Consider the following 19590-nt stretch of genomic DNA (forward strand, 5'->3'; position numbering starts at 1 on the left):
GGTCAACCGGTCACTATGACGTGCACTGACCACCAGGGGGCAGACACTCAATGCAGGAGCTGCCCCCTGGTGGTCAGTGCACTCCCACAGTGGGAGCACTGCTCGACTGACTGGGATGAGCGACTGCTCTCCGCAGCAGGAACAGCTGCTCAGAGGGCGGGTCCACAGCCACCCAGCTGACTGGGATGAGCGGTGCTCCCACAGCTGGCCTATCCCCACAGGCCACGCTCCCCACCAGTGCATGAATTCCATGCACCGTGCCTCTAGTTAGTGTATAAAAATGCAACCAATTTCTGATTTGTAAGTTCTAATAGATTTTGGTGGAATTTTGGGGGATTCTTCACATGTAGTATATCATCTGCAAATGATGAAAGTTTTACTTCTTCCTCTCCAATTTTGGTGCCTTTTATTTCTTTTTCTTGTCTGATTGCTTTGGCTCCACTATCAGTCTTAATTGTGACAAGTATACCATAATTATTTAAGCTATTGACATTGGTGGAAACTGGTGCTATCTGTGTACTAACTTTTTACTAAATCTAAAATATCCCAAAATAAAAAGTTTACTTACAACTGAACATAACTATAGAATGATGTAATCTTTTTGTGATATGACTCATAACAATCTATATATATAAAAGCCTAAGTGAGCATTCGACCATTTGAGCGTTCCACTGGTAGATGAGATGTGCACTGACCACCAGGGGGCAGATGCTCTCACTGGTAGGTTAGCTGCTGCTGGGATCTGGCTGATCAGAACTGGGCAAGATGAGCTGGACACGCCCTAGAGTCCTCCCACAGCCCCTCCCCGGTCCCAGTTGTGCACTGGTGGGGTCCCTCGGCCTGGCCTGCACCCTCTCGCAATCTGGGACCCCTCGGGGGATGTCAGAGAGCCAGTTTCGACCCAATCCCTGCAAGCCAGGCCGAGGGACCCCACTAGTGCACGAATCCATGCACTGGGCCTCTAGTATAAAATAAAAGGGCAAGTACTTCTTAGCACTTAAGCAAATCAAAATACTGTTTTATAAACTCACTCACTTTAAAGTGTGTCCTCACAAAGTTTCAAATTGTGACTCCCTGCTGCATATTTATGGATGCAGTGTAAACTTGATGGTGTTTGAACTATGATGACAACCCAGACACACTCAACCTTCTCAGTTTCCCAAGAGAACAAAGAATAGTAGGACTTGATCAAAGATAAACTGGCACTAGACATGTTTTATCAGTATTGACTGTAGAAGAAGTAGCCCTATTTATCCTGCATCCCCTCCTTACCTATCAAACTCCGGTGGTCTCCATCCTCACTTTTATCTTCTGTCATACCTGCCTTTCATCTTGTTTCCCTGGAATTCAGTTACACTCTGTGCCATTAACTCCCTAACTTATACCTCTCATCAGAAACTCCAAAGTCATATTTCTACCTCTTACTGGCAGGCCAGAGGAATTTCATTTCACTGCCTGAAACAAGATTCACCATCTTTCTCACAAAATCTCATTTTCTCATTCTTTATTTTCTATGTTGTTCTTTGGCACTGCCATCCATCCACCTAACAGAAACCTTATTTTGCTCTACTATCCCTTAAAAGTTGGTTACAGGTATCTCTTATGCCCACTTGGTTCTTTCTAGTCTTACTGCTACTATTTTAGTTCAGAACTTTATAATTTCCACCTGGGTTATTTGATTAGCATTCTGTTTGCCCCTTTTACTCTCTAAAATTCATGTCATTTTTCTTAAATGTGTATTGGCTTGAATTTTTTTATTATCTTACTTATTCAGTAAATATTTGTTAAATGAATAAATGTATTTCCAATAACATCAATGCAAATTCTAAAGGACATCATGGCAAACCTTAACTGGTATGTAGGCTCTTTGAAGGGATTTTCTTAGTAGCATTCTGGATGTCATATCACTTCTTCTGTGACAAGTGTCCAGATGCTTAGCATCTTTGTGGTCTCTACCAATTATAATAATGAATGTTTATTATTAAAAGTATCAGTTTCCAATACATCATAATTAGAGGTTAGATGTTCAAGTACTTGAGATAGGCCTGGCACTCTTTCCCAGCTCCATGACAGTAGAAAGCTATTTAAGTTATTCTAACTTCAGTTTTCTCATATCCTATATAATAAAGAGGCAATATGCAAATTGACTGTCATGCCCTCACACAAGATGGCAGCCACAAGATGGCCAGCAGGGGAGGGCAGTTGGGGGCGACCAGGCCGGTAAGGGAGGGCAGTTGGGGGGGACCGGGCTGCAAGGAAGGGCAGTTGGGGGGGACCAGGCCTGCAGGGGAGGGCAGTTGGGGGCGACTGGGAGGGCAGTTGGGGGTGACTGGGCCAGCAGGGGAACGCAGTTGTGGGCACCTGGACCAGCAGGGGAGGGCGCTGGGGGCGATTGGGCCATCAGGGGAGCAGTTAGGCTGGCAGGGAGTGGTTAGGGCTGATCAGGCTGGCAGACAGAAGTGATTAGGGGCAATCAGGCATGCAGGCAGACGGGCAGGAAGTGGTTAGGGGGTGATCAGGCTTTCAGATTGTGAGAAAGATCAGGCCTAAACCAGCAGTTGGACATTCCCTGAGGGGTCCCAGATTGGAGAGAGTACAGGCTGGGCTGTGGGACCACCCCCTCGCCCCAGTGCATGAATTTCATGCACCAGGCCTCTAGTGTTAGAATAATAATCTATATCTACCAGCAAGTTATTAGTTAATGCACTTGCCTCATTGCCTGCAACATATAAATTCCTTAATGAAAATGTAACTGTTGTAGGGGTGGTATTAAGAGTCATATAATGACTATTATTGTATACAGATCACAGTCTTGTGATCTGTAACATATTTTATATAATGCATTTATGTATTTATATAATATATTCTTAAGAATATAGGATAAGAGAAAATATATTAAATATATTTTATATAATATATTGTGATCTTTTGATCTTATAATAAACTTCATGGAATAATATGGTTTTAGAATTACACAATATTTTTAAAATCTCAAACTAGGTAGTTACAGTTTATGGCTAAAGTTCATGGAACTCACCATAGCATTGTTTCTTTTGGACATATTTTCATTTTAGAAGAATTCTCAATATTAGAAACTTGAATTAAATGGTGTATAACTTACATACTGAAGTACTTGCTAGCAGAGGTTTAAACTTTCCCTATTCTAGGGGGCCAGTGAGAGTAGTATCTATGTTTTTAGTAATGGGATCCAACAGGGAGGTGAGTTGTACAATCCAGCTCACCACTGTTGGCTCTGTGCCTTGATGGAGAGAAAAAAGAGGAGCTGTGCCCCTACCTCTCTAGTCCTGAGATAGACATCGTGTGCCTTGTCCTCTCTGAGGGGTGTATTACTCCAAGATAAGTCCACAGTTCACTTCAGAGTTCCAAAGGCAGACTTCCTTCCCTTAGATATACTGTGGAAGCTTCTAGGGATCTTATTCCAGTCAGTTTACTTTTAGATCGTACCTCTTCTCTGTCATCATGCGGTGATTTGGCGACTAAGTTCATGACCGCAAATAGCCTCCAGTCTAACAGAGGAGACAGATGTACAGGTAACCATGGCATAATTAATTTCAGTCTATAAAGGCTTTAATGCACCTATTCCAAATAGATTGTTTTTGTAATGATTGTTTATATCATTTCAGAAAATGTAATAATGTGATTTTTTAAATAATGAAATTGCAGCTCATATCCATGAGGCCTTCTCTCATTTATGATCCATGCTCTGGAACAAATGTTGGGTGAGCCAAGTATCACAAGGAAGCAAGGAGGGAAAAAAAATTATTTCTGGGCCTGATGTGAACTAGCAGGCTATTCCTAGATCATTTTGGAGATGCCTTCAAAAGAGGAAATCACATCTCTGTTTTCCCTTATTCTTAGAAACCAGCAATCTCTTTTATAGTGCTGTGCAACACGAGAAAATAGATGAGGCCAGTGCTTTGAAGTGATTCTGGACATATTGTGAAGAATATAAAAAGCTTACTGCCTCACAGGCTGTGGCAGCCTAAGCCATCTCTGCTGGGGGAAAAGCATGCTTTTATATGCCCTGGGACAGGGGGTAAGATTATGTGCTACCAAGAATCTCAGTTGGATGGCTCACTTGCCAGATAAGATTTCTTATTAATGCAGAGAATTACAGATATAGCTGGGGTGGAGCTCCTCTGCAGAGGAACGCTGACCTTGTGTGAAAGGACTTTTCATTTTGAGTTACTGCATTGCGAAGATACAGAAATTGCAGAGGGAGGAGGAAAGTATATCTTGAGGACTTTTGTAAGAGTAATACACATATAAGAAAACATCCTGAAAATGTTGAGTAGATTATAAAATTTCTCCTTATTTTGAGTATTCCTTAGCAAGATACATATTACATATTAAAATACCTACACCTGTAATTATGATTATCCACAGTGTTAATAGTATCTACATTTTAAAGGCATGATCAACTTATAGTTTGAGTCACGACTGAAGAGCTAGAATGATGTTACTGTTTATCATGAGAGTTTGCATATCTAATATATTTTCAGTGGCAAGTAAGTGATCCTAAGAAGAGAATATATACATAGAAAGACTTGTGTGTGTGTGTGTGTGTGTGTGTGTGTGTGTGTGTGTGTGTGTGTGTTAGGAATCTCAGAAAGTTCCATTTACATCAGAGAAGATGGAAACCTATAGTATTCACTGTCCATCTTTTTCCTGTCTTAATAGTTGGAGGTAGAAGATGTCTTCCTGTTTCCATAGGCGCTTGTTTTCCAAGTAGTTCAACTTAGCATTCCATGGTAAAAGTGCTGGTTCAGAACAGCAGGTGATGCACTAAAAGATGCATAGTGTGAAAATCAGATGGTACCAGCTTCTTTCCTGGAGGTACTATGTACCTTCCCCTCTCTACATATATGTGAATATATGTAATTCCCAGTCTGGACCAACTGGATCAAGTTATTTTGATGCACATTAGAAATGGGACTATCTGAATTCAGATAGACTGATTAAACTTTAATTCTGTTTCATCATCCATTTCTATTAGAAATTTTAGATGCCTATATAATTGACCCCCAAAAATTCTGTTTTTAAAGCATACATATAAATAAAATTATTTCATAAAGGAAATTATAATTGAACAGGCATTTTATACTATATTGCACTCAGTTTACTATGATGTTCATGAATATGCAATATATTTGCTTATAATTTTAAGGTGAACTTGAGGATGATGAGGTAATCAATTATTTTATACAAATGTATTATTACCTGAAGCAAACTTACTACATGGCAAGAAATAAGCTTCAGGTAATCAATGTCACTGCAGTAACAGTGTTTTTTTGTTGTTGTTGTTGTTGTTTTTGTTTTGTTTTGTTTTTTTGTGTGTGTGTGTTAATTCTCACCCAAGGATATTTTTTTTCATTCATTTTTAGAGACAATGGGAGGGGGTGGAAAGAGAGAGAAACATCAATGTGAGAGAGACACATCAATTGGTTGTGTCCGAGGATTGAATGTGCAACCAAGGTACATGCTCTTGGTGGGGAAGTGAACCTGAGACCCTTTGGTGCATGTGCCGATGATCCAAACACTGAGTCACACCAGCCAGAACAGCAGTAACAGTTTTAACATTCTCATTCAGCATTCTACAATGGTCCAGTGCATATCTAGAAACCAGAATGTTAATGACTAAGTGCAAAATTTGCAATCACAATGTTCTCTGTTCTCCCAGGATAAGGAAAGGGGGTAATTAGCATAAACTATTTCTATTGCTTCAGATTGTAAAAAACTGAAGATTGCACTACACCAGTCTGATAGCCACAGATTATCCATTGGCTAATAAAAAAATGAAGAGAGTTTATACCCCTAAACTCTGGGGAAAGAATGCCCTTGAAGTACTTCCAACAGCAGAATCTAATACATCCAGACATGGAGACCAAGAGTTTCATTTGTCACTTTGGACAAGAATATGCAGCAAAGACTTACATTATGGCTGAAGCAAAGCAAGAAATATTGTTGAGTAAAAATGAATTATGATGATGCAAGATAGGATATTTAAAAATGATCACATGCAGAAATACTAATCTTCTGGAACCAGTTACCTCTTAACCGAAGCCAGTCTGTTTGCAGAAAAGTTTGGAAAATTATCTGTCTCTTCTCCACTGGCTTAGTGGTGGGAATTACTGAGAAAGAGGCTACAGGTTCCATGTCCTGGTACCTCATAAGCCAGTTTCCACAGAATGGCAAAAATATTGTTTAGTGCTGTGAACATTCTTAACATTCTAAATATCTAACTTTAGGAAAGCATCATGTATGTGAATTTTTAAAAATTAATCTTTATTGTATTACAGATGTCCCCCCTTTTATTCCCATTGACCCCCCTCAGGCCTACAACTATTGTCTGTGTCCATGGGCTATGTATATCCTGTATAATACAAGGGTAATATGCAAATTGACCCTAATGGCTGAAAGACCAGGAACGACTGGTTGCTATGATGGGCACTGGCCACCAGGGAGCAGACACTCAATGCAGGAGCTGCCCCCTGGTGGTCATTACGCTCCCACAGAGGGAGCTCTGCTCAGCCACAAGCCGGGTTGACTGCCTTTCCCGTCTCAGCAGCACTAAGGATGTCCTACTGTGGCTTAGGCCTGCTCCCTGGGGGGTCGTGCCTAAGCTGGCAGTCAGACATCCCTCTGGCAGCCTGGAAGCTTTCAGGAACAGGCCTAAGCCAGCAGGTGGACTGCGAGGGGTCCCGGGCTGCAAGAGGGTGCAGGCCAGGCTGAGGGACCCCCCCACCCTCTCCACCCCCCGCACCAGTGCACAAATTTTCTTGTACCGGGCCTCATACATACATAGTATACATATAAGTTCCCTGGTTAATCTTTTCCCCACCCATCCCCCTACTCCACTTCCTTTTGATTTATCAGTATGTTCCATGTTTCTGTGTCTCTGGATCTTTTTTGTTCATCAGTTTATTTTGTTCATTAGATTCCACGTATGAGTGAGATCATATGATACTTATCTTTCTCTGATTGGCTTATTGTGCTTAGCATAATACTCTCCATTTCTCTCCATGCTGTCCGAAAGGGTAAGAGATGCTTGTTTATGCAGCTGCATAGTATTCCATGGTGTAAATATATCACATCTTTGTTATCAGCTCATCTACTGATGGACACTTGGGCTCTTGCCTATCTTACCTATTATAAATTGTGCTGTTATGAACATAGGGGTGCATATATTCTTTCTGATTGGTGTTTTGGAATTCTTTGGATATATTCCTATAAGTGGGATCCCTGGGTCAAATGGCAGTTGGATTTTTAGTTTTTTGAGGAAACTTCTTACTGTCTTTCATGGTGGCTGCACCAGTCTGCATTCCCACCAGCAGAAGGCTAGGGTTCCTTTTTTTCACATCCTCACCAGCACTTGTCATTTGTTGATTTGATGATTATAGACACTCGGACAGGTGTGAGGTGATACCTCATTGTCATTATAATTTGTATCTCTCTGATGATCATTGACTTTGAGCATTTTTTTCATATGTCTCTTGGCCATTTGTATGTCCACTTTGGAGAAGTGTCTATTTAGGTCCTCTGTCCATTTTTTAATTGGATTGTTTGTCTTCCTTTTGTTAAGTTGTATTAGTTCCTTTTATATTTTAGAAATTAACTCATCAGATGAATCACTGACAAATCTGTTCTCCCATACATTGGGTTCCCTTTTCATTTTGATGATGGTTTCTTTTACTGTGCAGAAGCTTTTTATTTTGATAAAGTCCCATTTGTTTATTTTCTCCTTTGTTTCCCTTGCCCTAGGAGATATATTGGCAAAAACACTGCTACAAGAAATGTCTGAGATTTTACTATTTGAGGTTTCTTCTAGGATTTTTTTATGGTTTCATGACTTACACTTAAGTCTTTTATCCATTTTGAGTTTATTCTTGTGTATGGTGTAAATTGGTGGTCTAGTTTCATTTTTTTGCATATATCTGTCCAATTTTCCCGGCACCATTTATTGAAGAGACTGTTTTGACTCCATTGAATGTTCTTGCCTCCTCTGTCAAATATTAATTGAACATAATGACTTGGGTCGATTTCTAGGTTCTCTTTTCTGTTCCACTGATCTATATGTCTACTCTTGTGCCAGTACCAGGCTGTTTTGATTACAGTAGGTTTGTAGTCTAACTTGATAGCTGGTATTGTGATCCCATCAACTTTGTTCTTCTTTCTCAAGATTATTGTGGCGATTTGGGGTCTCTTTTTGTTGCATATAAATTTTTGGAGTATTTGTTCTAGATCTGTGAAATATGCTGTTGGTAATAGGAATTGCATTGAATCTTTAGATTGTTTGGTACGTATGGACATTTTAATGATGTTGACTTTAACAATCCATGAATACGGTATATTCTTTCTAAGTGAAAGAATCTTTAGCCAAAGTTTAAAAATATCTGGTGTTTTTGGAGGAGGATAGACAAAGCATGCAGATTTGAAATTTTTCATTTATCTACCAAGCATTCATTTAGCTCTGTGGACAACATTTATACAAAATAAATTATAATAACCTTTCAAACTCTACTTCCAAGTAGCTAATAGTTTCTGAATATGATATAAACCATTCTTTGATTTTTCATTTTGCACTAACTACCAATGGTGTTGAAGATGCTATGCTAGGTATTTGGGATGTTCTAAATCTCAAATAATACATCTTTGCATTTACAGTGAACCCCATAATTCAAAAGGAATATCTTTCCCTAAGAATACCTTTATGTCCTGTCAGTGTGAGGGGTTTGGAGACCATAATCTCCTGCAGTAGATTTTATAATATTCATGTTATTTATTTACACAGGCTGTGATTTTATATAATTTTGCTTATAAATATGTTTTGTATTTTTCTCTTTAAAGAATTAATTTTCAGCAGACATAATAGAGTAAAATCATGTACAGAAAAAAACACCACACACAACAACAAACCTCCACAAGTGGGTGTTTTATTTATTCTATTCAGCTCTCCATGGTATAGAGAAATGTAAATACATGCAAATATGTTCTTGCCATGGGAAGGAAAAATAACACATTTCCACATTTATATACATCACACTGTTGTTTTGTTTATTCAGAAAAAATGTCCCACCCCAGGGATCTCATAAATATGACTTGAGAACCATATCTAGTCAGTAAAAGAAATATAAGTACTCAGGACAGACCTTCGAGGAAAGACAGCACTGTTATTACAGTCAGGCTTGATATGTTTAACTAAACAGGTCAAAGACTTGCCCAGGGTAAATCACAAAAGCATTTCATTAACCCAGCAATGAACTCAGTCATTGTCCTACACCCTTTTTTGTCATGACCAGGGTACTGAAATTAAAGGGTTTCTGTGGATTCTTAGCGGCAATCTGAGGGTCAGCAAAGAAGAACTCAAACAGTGGTAGCTAAGAGTTCTAAGGAGAGTGGTCACAGCTGTTATCGGTGTTAGAAAGGCAGTTGAGGTCAACATACAGAAAATCTTTATTGTCTAGAAAGATAAAGAATTTGAAGTTTGATCTGCAGGTAATGTTAATCCTCTAAAGAATTTTGAATGCAAGGTTATAGATAATTTAGAAAAATAGTGTCATGTTTATGTGCAAGATGAATTAAAGGATGGAAATTCTAATGACAGTAATAAAAGAACTAATTACAGGATTCTTTAAAGAATAGCTCTTTAGTTATTTTTCTTGTCAAGAATTTGAGAAAGAAATAGGGACCTTAGAAAATAGTTAAAGTGTGTACTTTGAGATGACTGGTGGTCTTGTTGGCCAAAGAGTTAAAGAGGGAAACCTATAACCATATGTCTGTTCTGTGTATACCAGCCACTCTGCTAAGGTATAGAAGGTTGAAAAATGCAAACTGAGTCAGGCAGTTTCATATATATATATATATATATATATATATATATATATATATATACACACACACACACGCACACACACACACACACACACACGCACACACACAGTTTAACAAGGATTTATTAGTAAGCTTATTAGTCATGGTGAATAAAAAGCCATGACAAGAAGAACTGAGATCTCCAAATTCTGGCACTTGCCTCACAACACTAGCTAGAAGTTAATCAACATTAAGGATGTCTTGAGGGGAATCTTACCTAAGTCCCAATCTTACCTGGACCAGATACCCACAAACATAGAAATGAGATGTCCATGCTCTCCCCAGACTGCTTACCTAGGCAGTAGGAAAGAAGACCTTCTCCTCAAGCTATTAATTAAGCATCATCAGAGAGTCCTGCTCTTCCAGCTATAACCATGGGACACTAGTGTCTTGACAGACAACTCCAAGCTGAGCAATTTGACAAGAATGCTACATGATGACAGGGAGAAGGAGCAAACCAGGGACAAGTATTTCTAGTTGGAGACCTTCCTAATGGCTAATACGAACACAATGCTGAGGCTTCAGAAAGTTGACTGCAACCCAGGAATAGTTTTCATTAAAAAAAAAGTCACACAAAAATCCTGCCACAAAATAAGACACTTGAAATCCCATGACCACACTGACTGGAAAGGCAGGCATTATCCATGACTGCCAGATACTGACCAAACCAAGACCCAATTTCTACAGGGCCCTAGAGAACTCTGATTGTCCCCTGGCACCCACACAACCCTCCCCGGTGGTGTGTCTTCCATAGGCCAGGTTTCTGCAGTAAGTCCCAAAGACCAAGCTTGGCAGAGGCTGTGGCAGTCAACTCTCTCTGGAGCCCCATCTCTTTGTCCTTCCCAATAGGCTGTCATACATCTTCACTGACACAGTGAGTCAGGCAGTTTCTGACTGTCAGAATTTGTGGCCATCAGAGTGGATGCCTTTGTTAAGCAGATTATGCTTTGTCAGTAGTGCTATAGTTGAAGTCTAATAGGGTGGGTGAGAAGCCCCTTGGAGCCGATGCTTCTCCCCTCATGCACATTGTGACTGAGCTGAGTCTGGAAGATAGAATAGGGCCTAACCAGAATGAGGGGGAGTGTTTTATTCTGAGTATTCAAGTCTAAAGATAAAACTCTTAGGTTTGGAATGTCAAGGGGCAGGCAATGTGCACAGTATTAATCACATGTGCACACCTGGTTAGTGCAGTATTTACATGTTTCCTTGAACAAGCTAACAGAAGGAACTAGTAGGGAGGGGACCACACACACCACCTTATTGCAATGGGTTTGTTGTGTCTCTCCTAGCTTCTTCCACTGTGGACTTGTAAACAGTGTGCCCGGGACCTCTGCCAGCAAGTTCCTTCCCATTTGCACAAGGAGATTGGAGTTCCCTCAGCTGAGCTCTCCTCAAAGACACAGGGACACGATAAGTTTCCTCTGGTTAATGAGGGTATAGGCTTTCAGGCTAAACTTTTTTGGGAATTATGGTTTATAGAGTCAGGAGTCTTAGTATAGATCCTTATCATTACTTCCACAGCTTTTCTCTCAAATGCAAACAGGCTTGCAAAAATTGCTGACTTTTCAGTATAAATATGTCCCTTCCTCCACCTTTAAAAAAACTTTTCTCTAAAATGTTATGTTAAAAGCCACGTTGTATATAAACATGTTTATGGCATTTATTAATAACATATTTACAATTTGACAGACTTGGATGAAACACTCGATTCATCCAAGTTCATTTTTGTTAGGGAGTGGGGGTAGGCATCCTTTGGAAATACTATAGTAATTCCACTATTTGCAAGGCAGGGGAGGCCCATGCTCTGCAGATTGACATCTTGTGGTGTGTTCTGAGAACTAAAGCACGTGTAGAATGTAAATGATGTCAGAGTTGAGGGTGTAACTGTGGAGTCAGCATTGGAGGACATTGGACTTACTCTTGTAGATTCTGGAAAGCCTGCACTAATTTTAAGCTGAATGTGCATGATGAGATTGGAGATGCAGAAGCCAGTTCTCAATCAGTTGGAAGGTTACTTGGTTATCCAAGGCCAGGCAGGTGGCCCGTGCGTTATCTAGGAGAGAAGGACCTCACCTGAGTGACAGCTGCAGCAGGGAAGATGGAGTAAGAATTCTTGAGAAAAATCTCAAGTTTTCTTAGACTTCTCATCTGTGAACAGAAGCCTCATTATCATGCCAATGCAAGAGACATTCTTTATTTCTCACCCAAACAGGCTTGCATTAAACTGTGACTCACTGGGCCTGCTTGAAATTTAAGTGGGATCTCTGTAGTATTGTTTTCACCAACTGCCCAGATCCTGCAGAGGTTATATTCTTGTTTGTCAGTACACAATATATTTCGATACCATAAAATCCGAGGTTTGTAATTTCTTGGGTCTCATTGTACTTCACATTAATCATAAAAATTATTTTATAGGCTTATTAAAACCTATTTTGATATTGCTGGTTTCTGTCAGTTTGGTTTTGCTCTATTTTGATTCAGCTCTTCCGGGTGAGGAAACTTTTCTGCCAAGGGTCATTTAGACATTTATAACATCATTCATGGGCCATACAAAATTACCAACTTAAAAATTAGCCTGCTATATTTGGTCAAACATTTAACTCACCCCTAATGCCTTGGCGGGGTCAGACCAAGTGATTTCCTGGGCCTTAAACGGCATGCGGGCCAGACATTCAATTGGACCAAAGAATTTCATCATTTTATTCAAGACTAACTGTAGCACAGTTTGGAGCTTGTTAGGAATAATGTCTAAATTTTTTGAGACTCTAGTGTTGAATTTTGCTAAGTTGGTTTCATTAATATTGTAATTATCAAACAGTAGGGTAAACATATTAATACTGGAACTAGCAAGCAGGAATTCTTCCTGGGGTCTTGTCTCATGGATTTGAAGAATGAAGCCACGGACCAGAAGAGTTCAAACAAGGCAGTTTATTGCAAACAAACACAGGCTGCTGAGGAAAGGGGATTCAGATGGGTTGCCCCCCAAGCATTCTGCTCGTCCCCTTATATCTGCTAAAGACCCACTCTTTGTCTATCTGTGCCACTCTCTGATTGGCTCTTGGACTTTTTGCAACATTTTGTTTTGCACTTACAAGAAAAACATCCTTGTTTCAAAACATTCTGTTTTTCTGCTAGCCATCCTGTTTTTCTGCCATCCTTTTCCCTACAAAACACATTTTTTGTTTCATCAAGCTCCACAGATTCCTCCTTCTTCCACCTGTTACCCTATCTACCTAATTTTGCTTTAATTCCTTTCAATATGTCTCACTTTACATGGGATGGTCCCAGTTTGTGCCTGTATTCTCGGTGTAATTATTTACAGTACCCACTTTACTTTCAGAAGTACCTAAGTTTATATGTTAACTTGTGTGATCACACTGTCTTTCAGGGAGAGCCATAGAGAAATTACCCATTTAAATACTCCTATTTTTAAAATATTTCTATTTAATTTCAGATAAAATGATGTATTATTATTTGTTTTTATTATATGTAAGATTTTCTTGCAATATTTTCACTGAATTCTTCAGTCCTTCTTCTTCCATGGTCAGTCTAACGGCTCTGCCTATGTAGATACATTGTGAGATGAGGCTGGGCAGCAGTAGACAGGTTGGGGTCAGAAAGGAGTCTGTGACTCTGCTCCCATTCTTCTCAACACTGTGGTGAACTGGTGGGTGCAGAAGACTGCGGCTTCACCCCCTTCCCAGTGCCCTTCTGTCCCTACTATCTTAGTGATAAGTAAAGCATCACAGTGATTTTATATTTAAAGTAGCGGCCCGGGGCACGAAATTCGTGCACGGGGGTTGGTGGGGAGTGTGTGTCCCTCAGCCCAGCCTGCAACCTCTCCAATCTGGGACATCCCTCTCACAATCCAGAACTGCTGGCTCCCAAATGCTTGCCTGCCTGCCTGCCTGCCTGCCTGATTGCCCCTAACCACTCCCCTGCCAGCCTGATCAACGCCTAACTGCTCCCCTACCTGCCCGATTACTCCTAACTGCCCTCCCCTGCTGGCCTGGTCGCCTACAACTGTCCTCCCCTGCCAGCCAGCCATCTTGTGGTGGCCATCTTGTGTCCACATGGGGGCAGCCATCTTTGACCACATGGAGGCAGCCATCTTGTGCATTGGAGTGATGGTCAATTTGCATATTACCTCTCTATTATATAGGATATCCTGGAAGAGTATTTTCAACAACAGGGAAACATTTAAATTAACTATGTTGTAGTAATAAGAACTGCTCTATTTAAAGTGTTAAGTGAAAAAAGTAACAACCAAACTACATATAACAATAACAAAAAATATTAATCATAATACAGATGTAATAATACCCAAGATAATGAAGGTAATGAAAGAGTATGACTTTTTAAAATGATCACGATGTTATAAAAGATGTTCCAAATGCTTTACACTTGTAACTCATGTAATTTCCTCATTTAATCCTCACAACAAATCTATTAATTGTTCATTATTATCCACTATTTACATGTGAACTTACAAATGAGGTACAGAGGTTTAGGCACCTTGCAGGTTCAGTTTAGAGACAGTACAGGTCCTCAAGATACTTGAATTCTAGTGGGGTGACAACCGGTAAAGCGGGCCCATTGTCCACTGCTGGGCGTTATTAAATAAGTGCCCACAGGGGTGCTCTGGGAGTGCATGGGAGGCGCACCAGCTGCAAAATCAGGAGGAACACGTGGACAGAGTTTTGAAGGAAGAGTTGGCTGGTTAGCCAGGTGAATAGGCAGGTGGGAAAAATGTAAAATTTGTACTTGAAAGAATTGGTCTTGAAACTTGAGTCTGCCACTTACCAATTCTGTGACCTTGAACAAGTAGCTTAATTCCTTCACCTAAACCAGAGAAATGATATCTACCTTTTTCTTTATGGGTTATCTGATAAACATGTAATATCAGAAGCTCTATTGAGGTGTTTGATACTATTTAGTTATTTAAAACTAGAAGCCTGGTGCATGTGATTCATGCACTGGTAGGGGACGTGGCCTGTGGGGATTGGCCTGCTGTGGGAGCACTGCCCATCCCGGTCAGCCGAGTGGTGTTCCCACTGTGGGAGTGCACTGACCACCAGGGGGCAGCTCCTGCATTGAGTGTCTACCCCCTGATGGTCAGTGCATGTCATAGCAACTGGTTGAGCGGTCATTCTGGTCGTTCCACCATTCAGTCGCTGGGCTTTTATTATATAAGATTCTTTAACTATGTGACTCAAGTTTTGCTTTGCCTTGCTCAGGTCAATGTGATTGTGACAATGGGAGGACTTGCTGGGCGTTTTGACCAGATCATGGCGTCTGTGAGCACCTTGTTCCAAGCAACTCGCATCACTCCTTTGCCAATTATAATCATCCAAGAGGAATCTCTCATCTACCTGCTCCAACCTGTAAGTGCAGAATAACTATAATGTCAGTAATTTTCTTCCACTACACTTGTACCATTGAGTAGACCAGGAGAAAACATCAAGCCCATGTGTGTTCTTGAGCCATGAGCGAACCTGACCATGTTTGCTTACTTGTGCCACTTTAGTCTGTTGCCTCTGGTCACTGAACAGGAAAAATGTAGGGGAGAAGCGTCACAGTTTTCATTCTGTTGTACCCAGAAAAAAAATTCTGTAACTTTTAATCAAATTGACTAAGAATTAAATTTAATACTTTTGCATTTTGAGCAGCCGAATATGAGAAAAATCTCAGAGGAAGAACAAAGCTTGGCAAATATTTTAAATGGAATTCTCATATATTTTCAGTGTTGTCATTATAATTGGAAACTGGGCTTGATTTTGTTAATCATTTTTTAAAAGTCTTTAACTTTTACTGTTCTTAGGCTGTCTTTTTATTAACTTAACTGGCTGTGAATAAATTTCTAATGATGATGTTATTCATTTCCAATCATAAATATTGAGGAAATTTTTATTAATGTAGTGCTTAGATCAGGCTTCTTAGTAAATGAGATCTTATAAGGTTGATTAGTGGATTTTACCATGTTTTCCGGCATATAAGACGACTGGGCGTATAGAAGATTTTCCTGGGTTAAAAAATCGTCTTATACGCTGGAAAATATGGTAGTTTAAAAAATAATCATTTGGTAACATTTTTTTAAAAGACAGTAGACTTTTTATATTTTGCCTCTTATTGTAATGAACTACTTAAGATTTTGCTTCTGCTCCATCTGCAGTCATTATTTGTTTGGTTAATATAGTGGGTATAATGTATGCTTACCGTTGTTCAGCCACATTTGCATTTTTTCTGGTTCTTTGCATTGTCTGGAACTGTTGCTTTCTGGGACATTTCTGAGATGTGGAAGGTGAGCTGAGGATTCAGTTTCAAATTCTATTGTCCACTTATGTAGTCAACAGTTATGGTGTGTCTGCTTCTGCCTGTTGTACTGCTAGGCAGTTGAGGATTTAAAAAAAAAATAGTGACATAGCATCTTTGCTCTCCAGTCCATGTTCAGTGAAGCAGACACTTAAAAATTCTATAATAATAAAAGTACAATATGCTAATTAGACCGGACATCCTTCCGGATGACCTTCTGAACAAAACTGAGGCTGTGAGAGAAGCCCGGGTCCTGGGTGTCGGCCGGCAGCCAGAGGGAAGCTAGTCCTGGCAGCAGGGGGAAGGAAAGGCTACTCTTGCACGAATTTCATGCATTGGGTGTCTAGTATAACTATAAAGCAAGATTAAAACATTGCTACATAAAGATGATGAAAGAGTATATAACTTGGTCAAGGGTATGGTAAGGAAAGGCTTCACAGAAGCACTCACTCAGCTTTTATTTGCTCCATTTGTTTAACAAATATTTATTGAGCACCTGCTACATACCAGGCACTTCTCCAGAAATACAGCAGCCAACTACACAGAGCCCCTTTATTTCATGGAATGTACATTCTATTGAGCTCACATTGCACTAGAATCTTTAAGGATGAGTAAATAGTTGCTATGGAAGATGATGGCAAAGTGATTAAAGCCAGTGGCACCACATGTGTTTTAAGGCCCACCTGGACCTGCCCTGTGTCACCTTCAATGGAAACACAATTACATGGTTCCAAACCAACTGCATGGCAGTGTAGGAAAGGCCATGGCCCAAGGGAGGAAACTCTGTGTGATCACAGAACAACGTTTCTCTCAAACTGGCAGACACTGAAGTGTGGAGAGGAAGTCTGGATCGAAACCCTACATAATTTCTAAGAACATAATTCTTTTATGTTTATCCTATCTAATAAAGAGGGAATGTGCTAATTGACCCTCACGCCATTGCAAAGATTGTGGAACCCACAGCCAATAAGAAGGGAATATGCTAATTGACTGCCCCACCCTCAAAGATGGTGGTTCCCACAGCCACAAGATGGCGGTGCCTAGTCCCCTCAGCCCCCCAGCCGCCCATGGTCAGCCCAAGGCACAGGCAAGCCTTGGATGGCGGCTGCCCAGCCGCCCAGGGCTGCCCGAGACACAGGTAACCAGAACTGGGCAAGGCTTGCTCTGCTGGCAGTGGCAGCAGCAGCAGTGTGATAAGGCATCGCCTTCCCCAGATTGCCGGGTCGCCTCCTGCCCCTGAGGGCTCCTGGACTGTGAGGGGGCAGGCCCGGCTCAGGGACCCCCCCTCCAGTGCATGAATTTTCATGCACCGGGCCTCTAGTAAAGTATATTTAAACTTTAGTTTTTAAAACAGAACTCCTGGTTCTCCAAAGGTAGTGATCATGTTAAGGGCCTGCATAGCCCACATGCCCCCAAATAGTGTCCTCTGGGCTCTCTCTTCAGTGATTTTGATTTGTCCCATTGAAAGAACTAGAAAATTATCTTACCCTAGAACAATTATTACATAGTGTGGGGCACAAAAGTCATGCAGGACCACCCCTGTCACATAGAGGAGTGACAGTTCAACACAGACCTGTCTGTGGCTCAGCAGTGCCTGCTTTGCTTCTTTGCCCTCAATTCTGGGGAAACCTTCCACAGACATATGCTAAGTCCCTGCTCCAATCACTTTTCCTCAGAGAATAGTAAGACAGTTGCTAATACTAATGCAAAAGCCAACTTGAGTATGCTTGAGGGTTTCAGACAGGAACCAAATTGCTTATAGTCTGATATTTTTAAGCAGCTTTAATCTCCACAGTATTATTTTTAATTTTTTTTTTAATATTTTATTGATTTTTCACAGAGAGGAGGAGAGAGGGACAGAGAGCTAGAAACATCGATGAGAGAGAAACATCGATCAGCTGCCTCTTGCACACCCCCCTCTGGGGATGCGCCCGCAACCAAGGCACACACCCCCGACCGGAATCGAACCTGGGACCCTCGAGTCCGCAGGCCTACGCTCTATCCACCGAGCCAAACCGGCCTTGGCACACAGTATTATTTTTAATTAAGCTAAATCTTGGATAAACTTAAGGGTATATCCTGCCTTGTTACCTTACCCCTAAATTAAACCAAAATAACTCTCAGTTCTCTTCAACTCTAACAAAATCTTTATTAAGAATATTCAATGAGATTATCTTTGAGTTTTGCTAAAATACTTCACAAATGGGAAGATTCAATATAAATGTTAATTATTATGAGTATTGTTTTTGAGGACAGTGTCTTCTAGAATTGGTTTTATAATTATAGTTTGTGTGGAATTGAAGGTAATAGCAGGAGGAGTGAGACATTGTCTGGGGACTGTTTGTCTGATAAACACTTTAGTGCTGTGTCTGCTAGGTGACTTAAGAAGCTGGGATAGCCGATAGGTACTTCTCTTGATCTTTCTTAAAAAAGCCTCCCTATCTTCAAGTCATCTGAGTGTCCACACATGAGACTCTCATGAAATTGTGTTGTATAAGTAAGTAGTCTTCCTTCATTCATTACGGTTACAGTTGTAGTCATTTGGGACTGACCTGCATGTCTAGGTGCAGTTCACTTAAAATTGTTTAGGTTGTTCCAGCCTGAAGAATTTCATCTCCATTCTCTCTTCAGTCCCCTTTCTGTGGCTTATTTTTGTTAATTACAAATTGGATTTTAAAACAAGGAAACAATAGTGTAGTTTCAGGTCTGTATAAATTTGGTAAAATGTTTAGACTTTTTGGTATATAATGTCTTTTTATATTGTGTTTTGGTATGTTTCATTACTATGGATCAAATATCATCATGAGTGAAAACCTCAGTAGTTAGCATTTACTTTGAAGGAATGTTTAATTTGCCATTTTAAAATAGAAAATTAAAAATAGAATGCATTATAAATCCTCCCTGAAAAGTAAGTATCTCCCCTTTAATTCCAAATATGTGTTCTTAAGAAGAATTATGGTCTTTCACGCACAGGGGATTTTATGAGATTGGAGAGAGACAGTGCAGACATGAAGCTCCCTGAGGTTAGTTACCAGGCAGGCCTATTCCCTGCGAGGACTGTTGGGTGCTCAGAGTCATGTCTGTCTCACTAACCATGCGGAGTGTGAATGGCTCTCATTTTCTGGTCTCTATTTCTACAGATACATTAGCTTCTATACACTGAGCATAAATTATCTTTTATTGGCAAGTTTTATGGCAGTCGGTAATAGGATTTATGGCCAAAAAATGAAATGTCCAGGAGTTAATTGGGTGTGTCTTTTACATGATCCTAAACCAGTGATGGGCAACCTTTTGAGCTTGGTGTGTCAAACTTCGCCAAAAAACTGAGCATAACTCGGGTAGTGTGTCACTTTAAGGAAAAAACATTATTTCGCAAATGTTTCATTC

The 19590-nt window shown here is 40.3% G+C and overlaps 1 protein-coding gene across 2 annotated transcripts in view; it reads left to right on the top strand.

Annotated features, from left to right (window-relative positions):
- TPK1 (thiamin pyrophosphokinase 1) overlaps positions 1–19590 on the top strand; it is a 274215-nt gene that overhangs the window by 150863 nt on the left and 103762 nt on the right. For both annotated transcript variants that reach the window (XM_028128971.2, XM_008153985.3), the window contains one exon: positions 15129–15275. In XM_028128971.2, the coding sequence (XP_027984772.2) occupies positions 15129–15275 (147 nt within the window). The remainder of the gene's footprint in view (positions 1–15128; positions 15276–19590) is intronic.

This window comes from Eptesicus fuscus, chromosome 14 (assembly GCF_027574615.1).
Source record: "Eptesicus fuscus isolate TK198812 chromosome 14, DD_ASM_mEF_20220401, whole genome shotgun sequence".
In the NCBI taxonomy this organism is placed as follows: domain Eukaryota; kingdom Metazoa; phylum Chordata; class Mammalia; order Chiroptera; family Vespertilionidae; genus Eptesicus; species Eptesicus fuscus.